Source organism: Notechis scutatus, chromosome 3 (genome assembly GCF_049901735.1).
Source record: "Notechis scutatus isolate UNSWTSFEM ecotype Mainland chromosome 3, rNotScu1.2, whole genome shotgun sequence".
In the NCBI taxonomy this organism is placed as follows: domain Eukaryota; kingdom Metazoa; phylum Chordata; class Lepidosauria; order Squamata; family Elapidae; genus Notechis; species Notechis scutatus.
The window spans coordinates 127,005,721-127,027,727 of NC_142011.1; the positions used below are offsets into that span (position 1 = coordinate 127,005,721).

Sequence of the window (22,007 nt, forward strand, 5' to 3'; positions counted from 1 at the left end):
CTATACTGTAATACCATTTGCTTAAAATCTGCCATATTTATGGAGTTAGCATCTTTAACCTTTTAAATTATTTAGAAGCTATAATCACTCTACATTTTCTAAAGTGTTGTCCATTAAGCTTTCTTGAATTGGCTATATGGCGTTGTTTCCATTAGTCCCCAAGAGTAAAGCTAATGTGATGGTATGTGATTATTTACCCCTGCAATGACAGATATGAAAAACTTGAGGATTTAATATTGAACTGTTGGGTGCAGCCTGAAACAATTTTTGAGTCCTCTCTTCAATAAGCTAGTATATATGGGCATGATGGAAAGATTACTAAATTGTAAATCAGAATTGTAAATTCTGGCTCTGCTTATAGTCAGCAAACCCACTGTAAATCAGTGGGTTTGCTGACTATAAGCAGAGCCAGAATTTTAAAAAGCCACACAAATCATACTGGTTGATGAAAGGCTCATATTTGTCAAATATGTCAAAAGGGAAGCCACTTTTTAACTGTAGAGCATTTATATTTATTAAATTGATTTTGGGACTTTGTAGGTAGAATATTTTATTTTGCAATGACAACAATAACAAACTAAGGGGAAAAATCGGCATACTCAGATCTTTGGCGTGTCACAAATAGAGTTTTAGCCTGTATGTTTAAAAATAAACACAAAGAAAGACATAAAAGTACCAATTCATTATAATTTTTGCAATATAAACTTCTGAACAATAAAGAAATGAGTGAAATTATATAAATGTTTTGGGTTGCCCAGACAGGTATTTCAAAATATGGGGATTATACCTGTTTACCTGAAAACCAGAAAGAATTGCTTACAAGAAGTCTTAAGTAGCCCCTTTAGTTGTTTTCAATGATGGAACTTCAATAGTACCTCTGTATCTAACACTTGAAAATCCCTGAAATATTTATTTAAAGAAAATGATAAAGTGCACACAGTTACAGTTCACAACATAATGGGTAGAACTGAGAAGATTCTCTTAGTAGTTTAAATTACAACGGCCATGTGCCTGCTCTTTAGACTTACAATCTGCAGCCTGTTTCCTTGGAAGTAAATTCCGCTTATTCCTATGTGTTTTGGATTCTGGCCTTATCCATTTAATGGTAAGATCCATTAACTTTATTACAAAAAGAAAACCCAATTTAATGAGCTTGCATTCTACACAATGACAGAGCCTTCTAATTTGTATGTCAAATGGTGAAACTGCCTACAAGTATCAAAGCTAGAATTATGCAAACAGCTAATACATTTCATTGGCGAGAACTGTCAGAATTCGATACTGAACCAAGCTATCAGAACACTGATTTTGCTGAAACCAGGTGCTCTCCTTAGAAAGTCTTCAGGGGATTTACTTTAAGGACTTTGCAAAGAATTTGCAAAACACGTAAGATTTGAACATCCCCAAAATTTTTGAGGCAACTATACACAAAAGGCCTCACACAACTGCACTGAAGGTTTTCCAAGGTTGCCTGAATGTCCATGTACATGAGATTGAGATTGTCAGTAAAACAAAGTAGCTATAGATGCACACAGAGATGACATAGAAAAGCCAAATGTACTGCCATGTCGGGGGGATGTGGTACCTTGAGGGGATTGCTTTGTCTTGCACACTTTCTGAAGCTATGCCGTACCTTATTTATTTTGGAGCAACGGTTATGTGATGATACCCATCTTTTGTTGAGTCGAAAACCACTTTCTCGTATGTGTTATACAAGAAGTTACAAGTCCTTGACTTACAACCATTCATTTAATAACCATTTGAAGTTACAATGGCACTGAAAAAAGTGACTCACGACGGGTTTTCATGTGGTCATGTGATCAAAATTTTGAGCACTTGGCACCTGGCATGTACTTATTAAAGTTGCACTGTCCCAAGGTCATGTGATCACCATTCGTAAAACCTTCCCAATCCCAGTGGTTTCTGACTAGCAAAGTCAATGGGGGAAGCCAGATTAGCTTAACGACCACACAATTCACTTAGCAACAGGAGAGATTCGCTGGACAACTGTGGTGAAAAAGGTTGAAAATGGGGCACAACTCACTTAACAGCTGCCTTGCTTAGCAATGGAAATTTTGGGCTCAATTGTGGCCAAAGGTCAAGGACTACCTATACAGTAAGTTCCTACTTAACAACCAGAATTAAGACTGGCAACTCCATCACTAAGTGATATGGTCATTAAATCACTTGTCCATTTTTGCTATTGTTGTTATGTGAATTGCCCACATTCATTAAGCGAGGTATTATGTGACAGTAATTTGCAATTTTATTCCATTGACTTATTGGAAGCAGAAATGGTGATCATATGACCATGGAATATTTGGTCGTAAATGTCTAGATACCGCAAAGTGCCTATATCTTGATCATATGACCATGGAGTGCTACGATAGTCATAAATGCAAAGACTGGTCATAAAATTGCTATTTAAGTGCAAATGGTCACTAAACAGGGTAGTCGTTTAGCAAGGACTACCTGTAATACCTTCCAGATCCCTATGTTCTGGTTTCACTGAGGGATCGCAACCCAGTAATTCCCTACACTTCCACATCTGAAGCACAGTAACATTTGGTAAAGATGTGTAGGAATCAAGTGAACAATTAAGAGTTAGTACTGGCACTGGATTTAGTGCAGCCTTGAGCATGTGGATTTAGTGCAGCCTTGAGCATGTGGATGTTTACAGAAGGTAGGATGAGAGAGAAGACTTGGAACTGAACTAACATAACATCTTTCTCAGATCTGCATGTTGCAAATCCACATTTACTTTGCAAGTTACCTAATAAACATAGCGGGAAGAAAATAAATTTCTCTTTAAACTGCACGTTTAGTTCGTAGAGTCACACCATTACTATATATACTAATTAGAATGCCAGTAAAAATCTCTACAAGTTGGAGATAAATTAGAGCAGTTAATATGGTCCCTCAATCTGCTGGCTTCTTTTAACATGCCAGTCAAAGCATGTTAAAGCGATTTCTTTTTAAAAATTGGTTCACCTTGATAAGGCACTCCTGTGACCCTCAATTTTAAAGGTAAACCATAATGCTTAATAGAAGATTTACTAAATTTCTTCTCAGAGTGAACCACGGGATGTTCAATGTGCTGAAATTAACAGCATTTAATATTTATATACCAGGAATATTTTATTTCTTCTATAATGGTAGTCTTTCAGATATAAATAAATCAGATCTGTATGATTTTATATTTTAATTATAAGATTAAACCATTTTAAATTAATGGAACTGAAAATTTAAAAAATGCCAACTTAATTTCAGTTTTTGAATTTTTTCCTAATCAGTTCCTACTCAACCTAAATTCAATTCCACACAGCAGATACATGTGCTACAGGTAGTTGTACAAAGTGAGTTATGGTACCTGGGATATAGATATTTTGCCTAACTTCAAGGCCTTTTAAGAATATGTTTGAATTCTTAATAAGAAACTTGAATAAGTTTGAAAAGACACTGCCTTCTCTAGCTAACCCATATGAATAACTGAGATTCAGACAGGTAATACAAAAAATTACTATCCAATTAGAGAATGTGTGACTTAGAGATGTACGTTGGAGATGATAGCAGCAAAAGTGTTCAGTCTTTTTAAGGTTTGGGTATTCTGCTACATAGGAGGCATTTGTAGGATATAATAGCTTTTTGAATTTTGCAGATATTTTCTCTCCCTGAAATATTGCTGCCAAAATGCTTGGGGAAAAAAACAAAAAACAGGCTGAAAGTGACAAAGATTTGGCAACAGCCAAAACTGAGCTACATTTGTATAAGAAGCCTCTTAAATTGCTGTGAATGAAAATAACATGATTTCATTTCTGTGGCATCACTATCAGAAACAAAGCTACCAGCATCAATTGATCTAAAACACGTTAGTTCACTCTGCGTGAAGAATGTTACAGCACATCTAGAATAATAGTTAAAGCTTACAGCTCATATTTTCTCTCCTTGCATTTCACATTGTCTGTATTTATGTCAATATACTATTAAGCAGCTTCTCTTTCCACATTAATGCCCACCAAGCAGATTTGAGAGGAAGCCCGAAGACTTCTTCTTTTCCTGTGGCTCTGCCTTTGGGCTTTTGGTAGGCACCAGTTCACTTTCCATGTGTTCAAGCTCTGACTGGTCAAGCAGTTCAAAATCATCTCCTTCTTCTGCATCTGCCTCTTCACTTATACTTGGGACTTCCTGCACAGATTGCAACTGTTCTCTGACAGCTGCTGATACCACTGATGTAACAACATCGCCAGCAATTGCTGTCACCAAGCTGAAGGCCTGGTCATTGATCAAAGACAAGGAAAGGCCTGCTGCAGAGTGCCCCTCCTTATCCTGCTTGTAATACTGGTCCAATGGGGTTGGGGGATGAGCTTTTTTTCTTTTATGCCGCACTGGCAAGCCAATGCTTGAATCATCATCATCATTTGTTCCAGCACCATTTTCTACAGAGGGAAATTCTTCAAGATCCTTTGCAAAAGCTTCCTCATGGTCACTTGGCCGATCAAAATCTACTGAAGGGTGAACAAAACATGTTGTTATAAACAAATCATCACAATTGCAGCCTTAACATACCTTTCTTTCTGAGGTATGAGGCTTGTATACATTTCTTTGTACAAGAAAGGGAAAAAAACCCACATTTAGTTTCAGTCATTTTCAGAAATCAAAATGTAAGGCTTAACACACACACACACACACCCGCAAAAGAAAAGGCTTGATCCAAAGTGAATTAAATTGTCACATAACTGGATAGGACATTTATCTGTCCAAATACAGGCTGTATTACTATAAATGTTTGAAGAGAAGGAGAGAAAGAGAAACAAGAATAAAGACTGGCAGATCTCAAGAGTAAATATAAATAAATAAATTCCATTTTACAGGTAAGTTTGGAAAAGCCCATGGCCATTAGTTTCATATATATAAATTGCAAACCAACAAAAAATCAACTCCATTTTACAGTTTGTCTGGAAAAGCCAATGGCCATTAGTTATATATACCGTATATAAATTATAACCAGCATTCTTATTTAAATTATTGTAACACACTCTACAAGGGGCTGTCCTTGAAAAGCATTCAAAAGCTTCAGTTAGTTGCGTGGGTTATAAATGGCGCTGGCTATTAAGCACACATAACATATTGCTCTATGGGCTGCATTGGTTGCCAGTGTGTTTCTGGGTACAATTCAAGGTGCCGATTGTCACCTTTAAAGTCCCTCATGGCATGGAGCTGAATTAGCGGAGGCTATTTCTACCCATCTAATCCCATCTTGCAGGATGGGCATGCTTGGCCCGTCAGCCAAAGGGACGCTGGCTGGCGGGGTTAAGGAAAGATGCCCTCTAGAATACTCTCCTTCCTGAGATTAGGATGCCTTGAAACTTTTGGCCTTTGGGAAAACGTCGCAGGCTATGTACCTGGGCCTTGGTTTCCAGGTGAGTGAAGAGCTCCATTTCCTGGTTAGGCTGACATTGATGGATTATAATATTTGTCGGTTGGTACTGGTATTTAATTTCTTGTTTCTATTCTGTTTAACAGTTTTTATGATTGTTCGCCACCCAGAGTCACTGGTTTGAGATGGCTGGCTATACAATATACTTTTCAGAGTTGCCAGTCTTTGTGTGAGTCTACATTCTCATAGGTTTGTGTGTGTGTGTATTTCTATTATTGTTTAGCCTAAATGAGTTTTCATGAAAACCTTTTTCAAATTTAGAAGTTAAATCTAGATTACAAGTAATGTTAAGCATGTATTAGAGAATCATGGTAGATTTCCTTTACTTTTAAAAGAATTTAGATAGCTAAAAGTAATCTGCAATTAACAGTAAAATCTGGAAGAATTCAAATAACAGAACATACCATCAGATGTGTCTGTCTGTGGAGTGTTTCCCTCAGATAAATTAAAAGTTCCATTGTCGGTCCAAGATATCTCTGAGATATCAGTGTCTGATACAGACATCTCCTTGGCTGCAGTGGCTGAACTAACCTGTAGATTGGAAAACCAAACTATCAAACATACTGCAGACTAAATATTGCTTCATACACATCATTTTCAATACCATAAGCATGATCCTGTCATTATAGACTGAGAATAGTTGTTTCTTTATTTAGGTGATGGAGATATTCCAACAAATATTTAAACGTTGATATATTTAGGTCTACTTTTTTTTAAAATACAAGCTTCTTAGATCAAGAGATTTAGACAAAAATGTAACTCTATTTCTTTTATTCTGCAATGCTGTGCATATTTATCTGGAAAGGAATCACATTCAGTGCACAGTTCAGCAGGCAAAGTTTAGATTATTCCACCTCATTTTTATAAAGGGAGGGAGCAGAAATATGTTCTGTGAAAGCAAATAAAAGTTCATGTGCTTCACTGTCATCCAAAAACATTTTTAAAAAAACACATGCTATTAGAATCAACCAACCTTAGGACATAAAGCTGATAAGTCTAATTCACTGTCATCCTCATTTGGTTTTGTTTTGATCATTTCTGGAAAACAAGAGTCTTATCAGTTAAGGATTTCTGCTTATTATGCCAGACAAATATTTCTATTTTGATTTATTTGCCATATTAATAAAAAGGCATGCATTACAACTCAGTTGTGCCCTTTGGCCACAATGCACCTTTAAAATCAGCTGATCAGCTGTATAATCTTTATACCTGTCTACTTATTTATATGGCATTTTACCCTTGTCAGGATACAGTCATTGAAAAGACATACATGGAACTATCACTAATTGGTACAGGAAATAAAATAATTAGGTTTTGAAGCTTTATTTTTATCTTTCATAAAGATGGTAAGAATATTTTTGTACTTGGATATTTCAGTGGATCAAGTGCAATTTTTAAAAAATATTCATCAAGGAAGCTGAAATTGCCAGCTGCTTACCTGCTCTCTCTTTTAACTTTTGGTTGATGAAGTCTTGTATTCCAAAGTTCAGTTTCAGCAGATATGACTTCATGTGGCTATATATCTTTTGTCCAAATTCATTGCATTTGAAGAATGGACATAAAAAGGCACATAATACTGTCAAAGAAAGAATAAATATAAAACCATGCAGAATGTTATATTTTTGACCCATAAGACTTTGAAACAGATATTACAAATAACTATGTATCAGTTTAAGTTACATAAAACGATTTGCAGATTTTCAAGGCAAAACTTGGTTGTATTCCCGCTAAACAGTTAGTGTAGAGGCCAGATCACTATAAATTCTAAATGACCTTTATAAGGCTTTGCTTATTACTCTTAATCTGCAAAACTGGAATAATAATGTTATGACATGGAAATAAATAAATTGATATAATTGTTGCACAAATGACTAGTATGTTTATTAGATGCAGTCATCTGAATACTAACAATGGAATTGTATGCATTTCTGATTGAAATTAGGACTACTGTTTAGTGGAACATGTGCTCATTAGAAGTGCATCAACATAATCTCTAAGGAAATAAAAAATAAAAGTACTTTGTCAGTAACCTTTTAATTAATTGTTTTTATTTATTTTATAAACAACTTTCAAATTGTTACTCTGAAATATATGAGCAATAGCAATAGTACTTAGACTTCTTTTCAGCTTCATAGTGCTTTATAGCACTCTCTAAGCGGTTTACAGAGTCAGCATTTATTCCCAACAATCTAGGTCCTCATTTTACGGACCTTGGAAGGATGGAAGGCTGAGTCAACCTTGAGCTGGTCAGGATCAAACTCCTGGCAGTGAGCTGAATTAGCCTGCAATACTGCATTCTAACTGTGCCACCATAGCTCGAATATTCAAATATTTTCATATTATACATTTGTATAATATTATACAAATAGGTACTTTCAACAGGTATTGTATTTCTTAGGACTTCGGTCACAATACAATGTGGAAAATGGATTTTTTATTTGCTTCTTCACACACATCTTGTTGCACTTATGAACACTGTGTGAACATGGTTACATACTGCAGTGGGCATCTATGATGCCACCAAAGAAATTCTAGATCCAATTCCTTAAGCATTTGAAAGAACTTACACAGAAGATAGGAGAGTACAATTCCAGGAATGTAACTTCCCAAGACTGTGAAGAATGTGCATATGCTGCAGACCAGAAGGCAAAACTGTTTTTTAAAAAGAACAAGCATCAATCAGATGAGTCAGTAACATTCAGTACCTATAACATATACATCTTTTAATGTGTACTGAGACTATAGAATGTTCCATCAGAATTTCTTCTTCCCTAAAACAGTTGGAAATGTTTTAGGGAGAACAGACAGGGAGCATAAGCTGTATTAGATATTGTAGGTGTGAAAAGCATAGGCAAAAACAAAGGAATTTTGTTTTGTCCTTTTCCTTTCTTTCCCAAAAATAGGAATAGGAATAAAAAAAGATTCCTAATAATTATCAAATCAATGGCTCTTAAATTGGTTATGAAGGTATGAATTGTGAGTCTATGCTGGCATCTGACCACGAGACCTCTGATTTTTCAGATATCCTTTAGTATTATGAGATATTTATGCATGTACAATTCAATTAGGTTAATTTGGTGGGGGTGGGGAAATGTAGGAATTATAGATAACACTGAACTTGCAGCAAATGCATTTATTTCAATGCTCTAAACAACAACTCTGGAATGTCTTTCCAAATTATTTCTCCATATAGTCCAGGATATAATAACAGATAACAGATAATCAGAATTGGAAGGGACCTTATAGGTCATCTACTCCAACCCCCAGCCCAAGCGGGAGACCCTACACCATTTCTGACAAATGGCAGTCCAATCTCTTATTGAAGGTCTCAAGCGATGGTGCTCCCACAATTTCCGAAGGCAAGCTGTTCCATTGGTTGATTGTTCTCACTGTCAGAAAGTTTCTCCTTATTTCGGACTTCCGGTTTGAGCTTCTTCAGCAACAGACCGAAACCTCATCTCTCCGAGGCTTCGATCCATGCTCGCCGCTGGAGCGCCCCAAGCCAGCTGTTTTGGGGCTAAGCCACCCCATAGAGGTGGTGAAGAGGGGGAGACTGCCTGCAGGGTTGAGGAGAGCCGCATCTCCTCCCCAGCTGGCCATTACTCCCTTTCCCAAAGGCGGTTGTAGCGGTGGTCAGAAATGGCCACCACAAAGAAGAACTCGACCAGAAAAGAATGTGCAGGAGGAAGATAAGAAGAGAAAGTTTTGGTTGACCGGGTCAAACAGCAAAAGCAACAAATAAGGTACCCTGGAATTTAAACTTAACAACATTGTTCCCAAAGAAGATTTTGAAGCTGCGAAGGAGAGAGAGAAGGGAAAGGATTAGTTTTTTTTCTTCCCTTCCTTATACTGACAGCTAAGAGACTTAAGCAAGAAACTGAAAAAAATCCACTTTGACATTAATAGGCATCTAAGCTGAAAATAAAAGTCAAAGGGATAAATAAAGATTTCTGGACATTTAAAAGTTTTTAAAAGCTGGAAAGGAGAAAAAAAAGAATAGAAGGGCAGGATCTGGAAAAATGGAGGAGACTGCCTGGAATTAAGGAATGGAACTGTAATTAAAAGGAACTTACAGTGAAATTTTAACAAGATTCCTCAAAGATACATTTTAATGGAAACTTGGTAACAAAATAATAGAACCCCAGGAAGAGAAAGTGGAAAAAAGAAGCAAGTAGAAACAGCCTTGGATTATTTGGATTACTTGGTGATTTTTGGTTTTTGCATCTAGATGACTAAAATTAACTGGGGGGTTGTTTAAAAGTTTTTAAAATGGTATCACTCTTAGAAGAACTGAAAACGGAACTTAAAAAATGGAAAGAAGACGCACAAGAAGGGAGAAGTTCTTTTGGCTTCGTGTTTCAATTCTTAGAAATGGAGATCTGGAACTATGAGAAGCAACAAGAAACGCTTGCAGAACAAAAAGATTGGGACAAAGAAGAAGCCATCTTTAATGATCAAATAATTTTAAATGGGGGAAAAAAGAAAAGGGGGGAAAGAGAGTGAAAGGTTTAAGATTAGAAAAAACAACCAAAAAGAAGAAGAACAATTTGAAAGATAAGTATAATATTAGAAAGCAACAGAAGAGGGGATTACAGATGAGAGAGTTAGAAGTAGAGAGATGAGGGGGTAAAAAGGGGAGGGAGAAGAAGAGGGGGAAGAAGGCAAGGAAAAGAAGTTGTAAAAGACAGAAACAAGAAATGGAGAAACAAGGAAAAGATATAAGGATTGTAACCATAAGTTTGTTTAGAGATAATGGGTGAAAATTTAATTGTAAAAGGGATTCTGCAAAGGTACATAAGATAGCTTTGTTATATTACAAATAGAAATAACTTTAGAAAATATGATGATGGATAAAATATTTATTGTAATGCAGTGGGATGTTTGTTAATAAATAAATGAATTAAAATGATTGAGAGAAAAGGGAACATTTTTAATTATTAGTAATGATTTATAAAAATATAAGTGAGAAATATGGGGGAAAAAAGAATTAACTATGGAAAGTTTATAAGTGTTCCCAAGGAAGTATGATATTCAATTGAAAAGAAATGTTAAAGATGTTAAGATTTTAATGCATATTAATGATAGAATTGAATTGGAATGGAATGTGTTTTATTTACATATATATATAGTTTTTTCTTTTTAAGAATATAGTGTCTATTTTAAGAATGTACCAAGCAGAATTCGATTGGAAGTTATGTATTATATTGAATGCTATAATCTTAAAGCTATACATTGAAGCTTAAATAAGAGCTTGAATGGATAAAATTAAAGGATATAAAGGTGTCATACTCAAATTGGTAACTACAGGGAAAAATTTGTTTAATAAGAAAAGATAATGTGAAATTGTAACAGGACAGACAAAAGTATAAATATAATGATTTGAATTGAGATAATTAAAACAAAGTTGAAAAATTAGAAGAGGGGAAAAACTACATAGAAAATATAAAATGGTAATAAGATATGGAATAGAATATAAAAATGAGCATGAAATTGAGTTTTGTGTCTGTATGAAGAAGTGATAACCTGGGACCATGCTATTTTAAAAAAAGATGTTTTATTTGTATTTTGTTTTTGTGAAAACCCAAATAAAATTTTCAAAAAAAAAGAGAAAAGTTTCTCCTTATTTCCAGGTTAACTCTCTCCTTGTTTAGTTTCCATTCATTATTTCTTGTCTGGCCTACAGGTGCTTTAGAAAATAGATTGACCCCTTCCTCCCTGTGGCAGCCCCTCAAATATTGGAAGACTGCTATCATATGTCCCCTGGTCCTTCTCTTCACCAGACTAGCCATGCCCAGTTCCTGTAATCGTTCTTCATATGTTTTAGTCTCCAGTCCCCTAATCATCCTGGTTGCTCTTCTCTGTACTTTTTCTAGAGTCTCAACATCTTTTTTATAATGTGGTGACCAAAACTGGATGCAGTACTCTAGGTGTGGTCTTACTAAGGCTTTATAGAGTGGTATTAATACCTCACTTGGTCTCAACTATATCCCTCTGTTAATGTAATTTAGGATTGCATTAGCTTTTTTGGCTGCTGCTGCACACTGCTGGTTCATATTTAGCTGGTTGTCCACTAAGACTCCAAGATCCCTCTCACAGTTACTGCTATTGAGCCTGGTTTCACCCAGTCTATATGTGTACTTTTGGTTTCTCTTGCCCAAGTGTAGGACTTTACTTTTCTCTACATTGAATTTCATTTTATTAGATACGGCTGAGTGTTCTAGTCTGTCAAGATCCATCTGGATCTTGAGCCTATCTTCTTGGGTGTTAGCTATTCCTGCCAGCTTAGTATCATCTGCAAATTTGGTTAAGTTCCCCTTCTATTCCCTCATCTAAGTCATTAATGAAGATATTGAAGAGTACTGGGCCTAAGACAGAACCTTGTGGCACCCCACTGCTTACTTCCTCCATGTAGGCTAGACCCATTAAGGACTACTCATTGAGTATGGTTTGTCAGCCAGTTGCGAGTCCATCTAGTGGTGGTGCTATCTATTCCACTTTTTTCTAGCTTGCTGAAATCTAAATATATTATGTCCACAGTATTTGGTGGTCTACTAATTTAGTCACTATGTTGAAGAATGAAATAAGATTGGTTTGGCATGATATGCTTTTAACAAACCCGTGCTGACTGCTAGTTATTACTTTACTTGTTTCTAGATGTTGGCAGATCTGTTTTTTTATTATCTTTTCCAGTATCTTCCTGGGTATTGATGTTAGGCTGATTGGTCTATAGTTTCCTGGGTCTGTTTTTCCCCCCTTTTTTGAAGATGGGAACCACATCAGCTTTTTTCCAGTCTTCTAGTAGTTCCCTGGTGCTCCAGGATTTTTGAAAGATATGGTGCAGTGGTTCTGAGATAACCTCTGCCAGCTCCTTTAAAACTCTGGGATGTAATCCATCAGGCCGTGATGATTTGTGTTCATCAAGATTAGACAGGTGTTTTCTTACTATTTTTTTTGCTTATTTTAACTTTTATTTCTGGACTGTCTTTTACAGTTATGTTTTTGGTAGGTTGAGCTATAGTTTCTTTTTGTGTGAAGACTGATGCAAAGAATGAGTTAAGTAGTTCTGCTTGCCTGTTACTTCCTTGCTGTCTTCTCTCTTTAGTGGACCGACTGTTTCCTTGACTTTTTTCTTGTTATGCATATGTTGGAAGAAACTTTTTTATTATCTTTGACTTTTGTTGCAAGTCTTTGTTCGTTCTGAGCCTTTGCTTTCCTGACTTCGTCTTTGCAGATTCTGGCTATCTGCTGATATTCTGCCTTAGTTGTATGTCCTTCCTTATATGACTCCTTACTATTTTTACCATATCTTGGTATACCCCCTTTGGGCACACACTCTCTTTAGAAATGTCCATATAAAGGACATTATAGAGACATTATCTATTTATTACGTAGAAGGGAGCCCCAATAACCAAAAGAAATCACACAGAAATGCTAGGACATTTGATTCACATAAAGATGTACTATTTCTAGATCTTGCAGGAAAACAATTTGCAAAGCCTGATTGTGATTAAGCTTAGCACATCTCATCATTTCAAGCAGTACTGTATAATCCAAAGGTGCAGAAGATAATATTATATATAAAACTGGGGTGTGAATGTTAGAGCATAACTGGGGACCAAGTTGTCTTTCTAGCATCCTCTGCAACATTTTAGTAGATTTAAAAAAAGACTGGACTGCATACATACAATATATTATCATTTCATACAAATGCCTTGGAATGTTAGACTGTCTATGTCCATAAAAATGAAACTACTCATTCAATTGGACAACTTTTTTTACTGTTAATGCAACTGTAGAATATTTCATAATTTTTTATATTACATGCCTACAATACTAGGTTCTATTGAACTAAATGTGACTTACTTATATATAGCTATGTGAAAAAGCAAATCTTTTCCGCTATTCCATCCTGGTGATTTCATAGATATGTCTATGCAGTTTTTTTTTTTTTTTTTAGCAACAGATCAAAAGTCCTTTGCCATCTAGTTTATGGACCTGGGATTCCCTAATACTAATACAAATTATTTAGTAATCCAGCATGCACATAGGATGGAATAATAAGATTTTTACATAAGAATATTGCCAAAAGTAAAAAAAAAAAAAGTCAGTGAAATGAAATGGAAGACATTGAAAGCCTAATTTTACCTTGCCAGGGTTCTGTTCTTTAAAATGAGACATTTCTTGGAGGAACAAGAAGAAACTCGTCATTGCTTCTTCTATACATTGGTTCAGTCTAAGGCGATTTTCGGATTCGGACTCACTGACTTTGTAGCTGAAGACAAATAAATGAATAAAGAAACATTAAGTCATGAGGCTTTTTTTAATGAAAACTAATTTTTTATGCTTGCAGAAATGTATAGACTCTTATTTCTTAAAATTAGTAATTATCCTTACGACTTGTCCTATAACATATGCCATTGTGACACATTGGAATGAGATGGCCAGATTTTATTTGGCACATGACATTTTTTAGCTTCAGAGAAGTACATAAAATATTTCCTGAAATTTATGAAAAATATCATCATAAGAATATATTTCACAGAGAACAATATAACTGCTACCTAATTGTGGAAGTCCCAGAAAAACTGTACAATTCAGGAGAGACTATTGGAGTGTGCAGGGAGGGTTTCATTTTTATTAAAAAAGATACCACAGCAATTTATGATCATAACAATGAAGCATATAATGGTGTCACTGGAACAGGTGAGGCTGGAATTTTATGCCCACATTTCTTCCATTTTAAAATTGTATTTCATATTTTAAAAAACAAGAACATTCTCACATTATTATTTGGTGGTTTGCCACTGAATGTTTAGTTTATGATCTCAAAAATCTGGGATTACATGTAGTTCAAATCTATTCCCATCTCTTTTGCTTCCTGAAAAACCAATGGAAAGCTCAAACCCTAAACCTAACCCTTAAATTTACTTTGTCCATTTACCCTTTAATTTACCAACCCTCATTTGTCTAGTGATTTTCTGTAACCTTAATATCTAAATTTTTCAAATTAATCCATCTACTTTGCTTCCCTGTTTTCTACAGGTATGTTCCTTGCTGTTCTTCTTTCTGTCCCTGCTCCTTTAAAAGCTACTCAGAACTTTTGTAAGCTTAGGGCAATATTGGCCCTTTCCCCATACTTATTCTCTCCTCTTATTACTAAGAAGGGTAAACACCTTACAAACTCAATTTTACAGTTTCTATTTCTACAGTATGTGCACTGCAGGAAGAGCTTTTATTATTATTAGTATTAATAAGAGATAGCATAAACAAATTATATTATCATAGTCAAGGATAGTACTGTACTTTGTACTGTTCCTAATACCAGCTGTGGTGGTCCCAGCACACCCAGTATCATCCCCCAAAACCTTAAGACAGTAGTTAGAAAATCTCCATCTATCAAAATTTCCATCTGTCAATTTAAAAAAGGCCACACTGCTTGGGTCCACACATATACTACATTGATACATTATGACATCCCAGGTTCTTGAGAAGAATTTGATGCTTATGAAGACAACACTAGCTTAACAACTGGTGGCTGTGACTTCATATTGTTGTTAATAGATAATAATAATACGATGACACTACTTAGTTGGCTAATAAAACTTCTGCAATCAAACAATCAAGCTCAAAGAGCAGCAAGAACGCCACAACAATAGTAACAAGAAAACAATAACAACTGCATCTTCCATTATGTATTAAAAATAGAGTCCTGCTGCCTGTCAATGCCAATTATATCCAATTTTCCCTTTTTGTGGACAGACCTTTGGTAATTTAGTGACATATTCTTGCATGTCTATTCTAAGCTAATCCTATCCAATTTGAGAGACTACACTTGTTCATACCAATAGAAATATTTAGCAGATGGAGCCAAACAAGAATATTTTCCTCTAAGCTTCTGGCTTTGTTTCTGTGGTGAAAGAGCTGCTTAACTCCAGAGCTGAAGTGCCTCATGCCCAAACAGTCTCCTAGTAGTTAAGACAAGCAGATGCTGCAGCCCATCACAATTCCAAATGCTGGCCAGGAGATTTGGTTCCCTCAGGTTCTCTGAAAATGACTAATGCTCTCATGCTGCTAGTGTGTAACCTGACATTTGCTCCAGGCAAAATAAACCACTGGGTTTTTCTTAGAAAGGTCAATAACATCTCATGTTACTGGAAAGAAAGAAAGAAAGAAAGAAAGAAAGAAAGAAAGAAAGAAAGAAAGAAAGAAAGAAAGAAAGAAAGAAAGAAAGAAAGAAAGAAAGAAAGAAAGAAAGGAAAGGAAAGAAAGGAGAAAGAAAGAGGAAAGAGGGAGGGAGAAAGGAGGGAGGGAGGGAGGGAGGGAGGGAGGGAGAAAAGAAAGGAGGGAAGCAGGATCTTCCTGAGGTTTCCCATAATTTTATCGTCACATGAATTGGTCAAAGGACTCATGAATGATGCCCTTGCTTTGTTCCACATTAAAGTGAATTAATGGCATGATGTGGCAAGTAAGAGATTATAAAAACACAAACAAATGTTAGTAGTTACACAGCTTCCGGTTATATCAACAACTCTAGGTAATTGACTCAGGACTGAGAGATGAACAATCAATGTTTAATTTAGTGACACAGTCTTATTTGTTTCTTTCTCATATTCTTTATCTCAGTAGACTTTACCTGTCTGGAAATCCATTCTCTCCTATGAATCAATGGATATTTTAAAATCTTACTGAACATAGAAAAACAGGCAGAGAGACAAGAACTGAAGGGAAAAAATAGTATTCCTATTTGTATTGGTTCTCACGGGAACAGAGGATAATCTATCATGACTAGGCCTCATATTCATAACAAATATGAAAAAGCAACAAAAAGAGACAGTCTCAGGGTTGCGGACTTGGTTGTACCTCAGAAAAACATTAATTGAAAGTGGGAAACTTCTGAAACTTCTATTTGTCCTGATGAAACCTTTCATTCATATACCCTAAAGTTCCCTTCAAAATATTTCAACTGAAAGACCAATCCTTTAGTGTCCCTACCCATTAAATTATACAGCTGTTAAATATGGGGCAAGTTTTCCTGAAAATTACATATCTATGATTCAGGGACATGCACTGTTTCAACCCATGTACTATTACTGATAAACCAATGGCACCGCACGTGAGCATTTACATAATTTTCAACAGTTTAATTTTGTGAAAACGTGTTTGATGACACATTTTCACATAGTGGCTATTGCAGGTCCTGAACCAGAGGTGGTATTCAGCAGGTTGTGACCAGTTCTGGAGAAATTTTGAGTAGTTAGGAGAACTGGCAAATACCACCTCTGACTGGAGATTTTACAGTATCCTTCCGTTGCCATGCCCATCAAGCCACGCCCTCAGAACCGGTAGTAAAAAAAAAAAAGAATCCCACCACTGTCCTGAACTTTCGTAAAATAGTAGTAATTAGCAGCAGTCATTGTAATTCACAATACTAAAACATTTTGGTCCCTCCATTGTTGCTTGTCATGATATAGGAGAGCCCAGGCAAGGGATATACTGTGTCATGTGAATGTCCGATCAATAGCAGAAAATGGCTCACTAATGACCAACACATTTTAAATAATGACTTCCCTATTCCATTTGTTCACCCATTAAGCACTTATTTTCATGCCAGCAAACTAGCATGCCAAATGGTGTATTCATTGTATTAGCGTTCATTAAATTACTATAGCAGTATAATAACACTAAATAGTCTATTTTTCCTCTTGATTTTGTCTTTTGAATACATGACTAATCCCATTAATACTTTCTGACACTTACTTAAAGACTGTTTTAAGACAAACTACAAATGAAGCTGTTAAAGGACGGTGGAAACAACAGTCTTTTGAACTCTGAAATTATCTAGACTTGTCTTGCCCCTGAGTTATGTTAAATGTAGAGAACATTACCATTTCTCATACTACAACATGAACAAGGAAACAAAACACTTCATATTCACGGATTAAAATTAAGCATATTTTAATATAGATTTTTAAAACGTGCTTATTTGGCATTGCAAATATATAGATAGATAGATAGATAGATAGATAGATAGATAGATAGATAGATAGATATATAGATATATAGATATATAGATATATAAATTAGGTATTGTGAAATATATTCAACTGGTTATACATTTTAGCTAAGCTACAGAAGTTTCACTAAAATCATAAAGATGTACTATAAACTCGTTATTGTGATGCCTCTCCTCTGCAACTTCATTTCCCTTGGTATTTCATATGACCCTTAAGACCTGGCTCTGTCCTTAACCTTAACTTAGAGAAAATGATGGATTCCTTCTACCTCTGTTCTTTTAAACAATTCTCCCTCCCTCCCACATTTGGTGAGGCTTGCAGTTTATAGTATACTTACTGACTGTCCAATCATAACAGACTGGGTTAGCCTATAAACATCATAAATAAATAAATACACACATACACATCAACTCAAATCTCACCTAATTTCAGTGTACTTATATTTTCATTCTTTAATCTGTAAGATTGGTCAGAAGATTTGTTAGAACTGCATGGAATTGTCACCACAAAAAGGGTTTGTTATTGTTGATTCATTACCTTGGCAAGGCTGCTCCCAAGGACCTCAATGAATGACAAAATCTATTAACAGCAAAGGAGATCTGACAAGCTCACATGATCCCAAGCTGTTCAGTGACTTGGATGTCATAAACAAAAACTTGGAACGTTGCTTGGTGGCTAATCAGTAACCAGTGAAATTGCTTCAACTATGTAATGTAAACAGAAAGTTACCAACTTACATCCATTTGTAATTTGATTGACCCTGTGGATGGGCCACAAAGGTCTCTTGGGCTTCCAATAACAGTGATGACTGTAGGAACACCACCCCCACAACCTAACCCCATTTTGAACAAATGAACTCCCTATGTCCTGTCTGTAGGAACTATCCATCTACAAAATCTCCATCTTGTCATGATTCAGCATCAATTTTTTGGCTCTCATCCACCTCATTGCTACATCCAGGCATTATTTCAAGATGAGCACAACCTCTCCTGATTCAGATATTATGGAGAAGTAGACATGAATGTTATCAACATATAGGTGACACCCAGTTCCAAAATCCCTGACTGCCCTGGCAGTTTCACATAGATAATAAACACCACTTGGACAAATTGTGCCTTATAGTTTGCCACACAGGCACTGGGGTGTGGATGCACAATCAACCTATGCACCTATGTTCCTGCAAGTAGGAATGAATTTACTATAACATGGTGTTCCAGTACCCAATTCCCTATGGTCTTTACTGGAAATTTCCTATGGTCTTTTCCTTTATTGGAAAAGAAAATTAGAGTGCTTTTACTGCAGGAACAAATGCACATTAACTATAATGATAGTGATAATTTAGCCACAGAAGCTGGTAATCCCAGAGTAAGAGGCTAGGTTGCCTCAGAAGATCAAATGCTGAAGCTAAATTGGACTTACAGTCAACCAAACGCACATACGAGTCAAGTTACAGCACAAAACTGCTTGTTCAAGTTCCAGGAAAGCAGTCTAAGGATTGCAACATTGCCAATAAATATCCTACATCTTTTTGAGTCATATTCCTCCATGATGACAATCAAAACTTTACATAAGAAAACTGATGGTGAATGAACCATTGTGCATTTTTAAATACGAAAGCAACTAAAAATTCATTTGATAATTATACAATTTAATCTGAACTACCAGAATTGCTTGATGAGCAATTGCAAAGATGAGATATATTGAAATTAGAACAGAACACATATTACAGAACCTTTCAATCACTTTCAATTATTTTTTGGCTGGATTAAAATTCATGTGTTTCATACAGAAAAAAAATATTCTGCTGATAAATTGTGTGTATCATATCCTATTGTGCATCCAATGAACTTTCAAGCCACCTATATATGTGTACCTTTTGAGTTGAACTTGAGTTCTGGTAAGTACTATATATGGGCAAGCTTGCATAATATAAAATAATTTTTTAAATTTTTTTTATCATTCTAATCTATGGCCCTGCAGTGTCCTGGAATATTTCCCATTTAGGTGTTACATATATAGCAGGTAATCCTTAAAAAACTGAGGAAGGTTGGATCTGGCCCCTGCTATATGCATCATGTATATAAATAGTCCTTGACTTTCAACCACAATAGAGATCAAAATTTCCATTGTTAAGCAAGGCAATTGTCAAGTGACTTTTGTCCCATTTGATGACCTTTCTTGCCACAGTAGATAAGTGAATCACTGAAATTGCAGTGTCTCTCGGTCATTTGTGACGACCTTTTGTGACCTTCTGAGAAGCAAAGTCAGTGGAAAAGCCATATTAACCACCATTTTACTAAGTGAATATGGCTTTCCAACTGACTTTGTTTCTCGGAAGGTCACAAAAGGTCATCAAGTGACTGAGAGACACCACGACTATCATAAATGTATGCCAATTGCCAAGTGTCTGAATTTTGATCACCTGAACATGGGGATGCTACAACAGTCATACATGTGAAAAATGATCATAAGGTCACTTTTTTTCAGTGGTGTTGTAACTTCAAACAATCACTAAACAAATTGAGGATTAACTTATTGGCTTTTTCTCATATTTCCTCATGTATATAACCTTGAAAGTTCTTTGTAGTTTCATTGTCTTGTGTACTATCAGAAGTTTCCAGGCTAACAAGGGAAATGTCACAACCTCGAATATTTACTATGTCTTAATTTCCATAAGTGATTTTTTTACAGCCTTGCCTGTGGAAAAACATATGTGATATAGCTGCTTGTATATCCCAAAATTGAAGGCACAGATAAAGAAGCTAAAAAAAATTGAAGGCACAGATAAAGAGGCTACCAAAAAATCAAATCACTAAACACATGGACCTTAACTAACATTAACATAACATTCTAGCTGGACCTGAGTACACTTGAAATGTAAAACCGCTGGAGAAATGGAAGCAGATATCCTCAATAATATATAAAAGTGGAATCAGGAGAAAAAGGAGGAGGCAAATGCAGATGTCTTCATCATACATTCAACCCCCAAATTCTGCTCAATTTCACTGAACTGTTTTATATGAAAAATGAGTAAAAGGAGAAATGGGAATTTTAGGAAAAAATGATATAGTCACCCCATAACTTTACTTATATAAATACGGTAAGTGGTAACTTCCACCATCAGCCTGTCCTAATAACCAACACACCTGGATATCCAATTCATTCCTCATGATCAGGACAGGAGTATCAAGAGTACATTATGATTACCTGAGGCAGCAAGTATTGTTTTGTATTAGAAGGCATGGGAGCAAACTGGAGACTTGCTCATCTGCAATCCTAATAATTAAAGTACATGTGGTTCTTGCTTAATGACCACTCATTCAGCTTTCATTTGAGCTTACAACAGTGCTGAATAAATAGTACTTACAAGGCTGTTCTCACACTTATGTTGACTGCGGCATCCTTATGATCATGCAATTGCAATCTGGGTACTCATTGCCTGGTTCCCAATTATGCTGTGGCATCCTGTAATCACCATTTGTGTCCTTTGCTGGCTTACTACAAGCAAAGATGGTGGGGAGGCCACCAGAAAATTGCAAACGGCAACTGCATGGTGTCCTTCTTTAATGACATGGGGGAATTTGCTTAATGATGGCAACTGGAAGTGCTGGAATTCTGTTACTAAGCATCATGGTCACCTGATATTGTGCTTTACAACTGTTTTTGCTTTGCGACAGAAGTTCCAGTCCCAATTCCAGTTGTTAAGTAAGGGCTACCAGTAATAATAAAATGTCTATAATGACATCACATTATGTGTATTTATAAAAATTAGTCCATAATCTAAACTGAGCCAGATATATCTTGCAATTACATCTTACAATGGTAGGTACATTTAAGTTTAATTATTTAAATACATTTTATAATACTATAATACAATACAATAATACTTAATAATCAATACTTAGTAAAATAACAGCAACAGAACATTAAAGACATATGCCTCTTCTTAATAGCTGGAGTAATATTTTAATTTTTGGTAATAGAAAATCTGATTAGATTAGATGACTACATCACCTATACAACCTTGCATATCAACAGTCTCTAAGTCTCTCCAGCATAGATGGTTAATAATTCCAATAATTAATTCCAAATATCTGGCCAGTTAAAAATCAAGTTCAATTTCCAAATAGTCATTCTAATCCAAAGAAAAATGAGTTATTTTCTAATATCTTTCAACTCAAAGCCTTAAAAACCTCTGTTACAACCTGCTGATTTGATGATCAAAGAAGCAGTCTAGTAGTAAATTATGTGTCTATCAATAGCAAACTACACTAGGATTATCTGTAGATCTGATATTTCAAGACTTCTATGACTGTAGGTTCAGAAGAGGAAGAGGGTAACAGTGATTTCTTTACAAGTTAGATCATGTAATGTCATCATCTTAGGCATCTATTCAGCTTTTACAAATCATGCATTTTTTGTACTGGCACTGTCATGTAACAGATTTGGATTAATTTCTACACACATAATGAAATTTATCTATAGGGCCATGGTTAACATTCAAGTTGAAGCTGATTTACTAAACGAGAAAAAAACCATTTTCAAAAGGTAAAATT

At 35.6% G+C, this 22,007-nt stretch overlaps 1 protein-coding gene across 3 annotated transcripts in view; it reads right to left on the reverse strand.

The window, feature by feature from the left end:
- Window positions 1-533: 533 nt before the first annotated feature.
- Window positions 534-22,007, reverse strand: part of RETREG1 (reticulophagy regulator 1) — a 47,131-nt gene continuing 25,657 nt past the window's right edge. For 2 of the 3 annotated variants that reach the window (XM_026673436.2, XM_087961163.1), the window contains 6 exons: window positions 13,583-13,709; window positions 8,005-8,089; window positions 6,876-7,013; window positions 6,411-6,475; window positions 5,842-5,968; window positions 534-4,502 (listed from right to left, as the gene is read on the reverse strand). In XM_026673436.2, the coding sequence (XP_026529221.2) occupies window positions 4,006-4,502; window positions 5,842-5,968; window positions 6,411-6,475; window positions 6,876-7,013; window positions 8,005-8,089; window positions 13,583-13,709 (1,039 nt within the window). In that variant the 3' untranslated portion in view covers window positions 534-4,005. Of the gene's footprint in view, window positions 4,506-5,841; window positions 5,969-6,410; window positions 6,476-6,875; window positions 7,014-8,004; window positions 8,090-13,582; window positions 13,710-22,007 lie in introns of all 3 variants that reach the window. The other variant, XM_026673435.2, reaches the window with a different exon arrangement.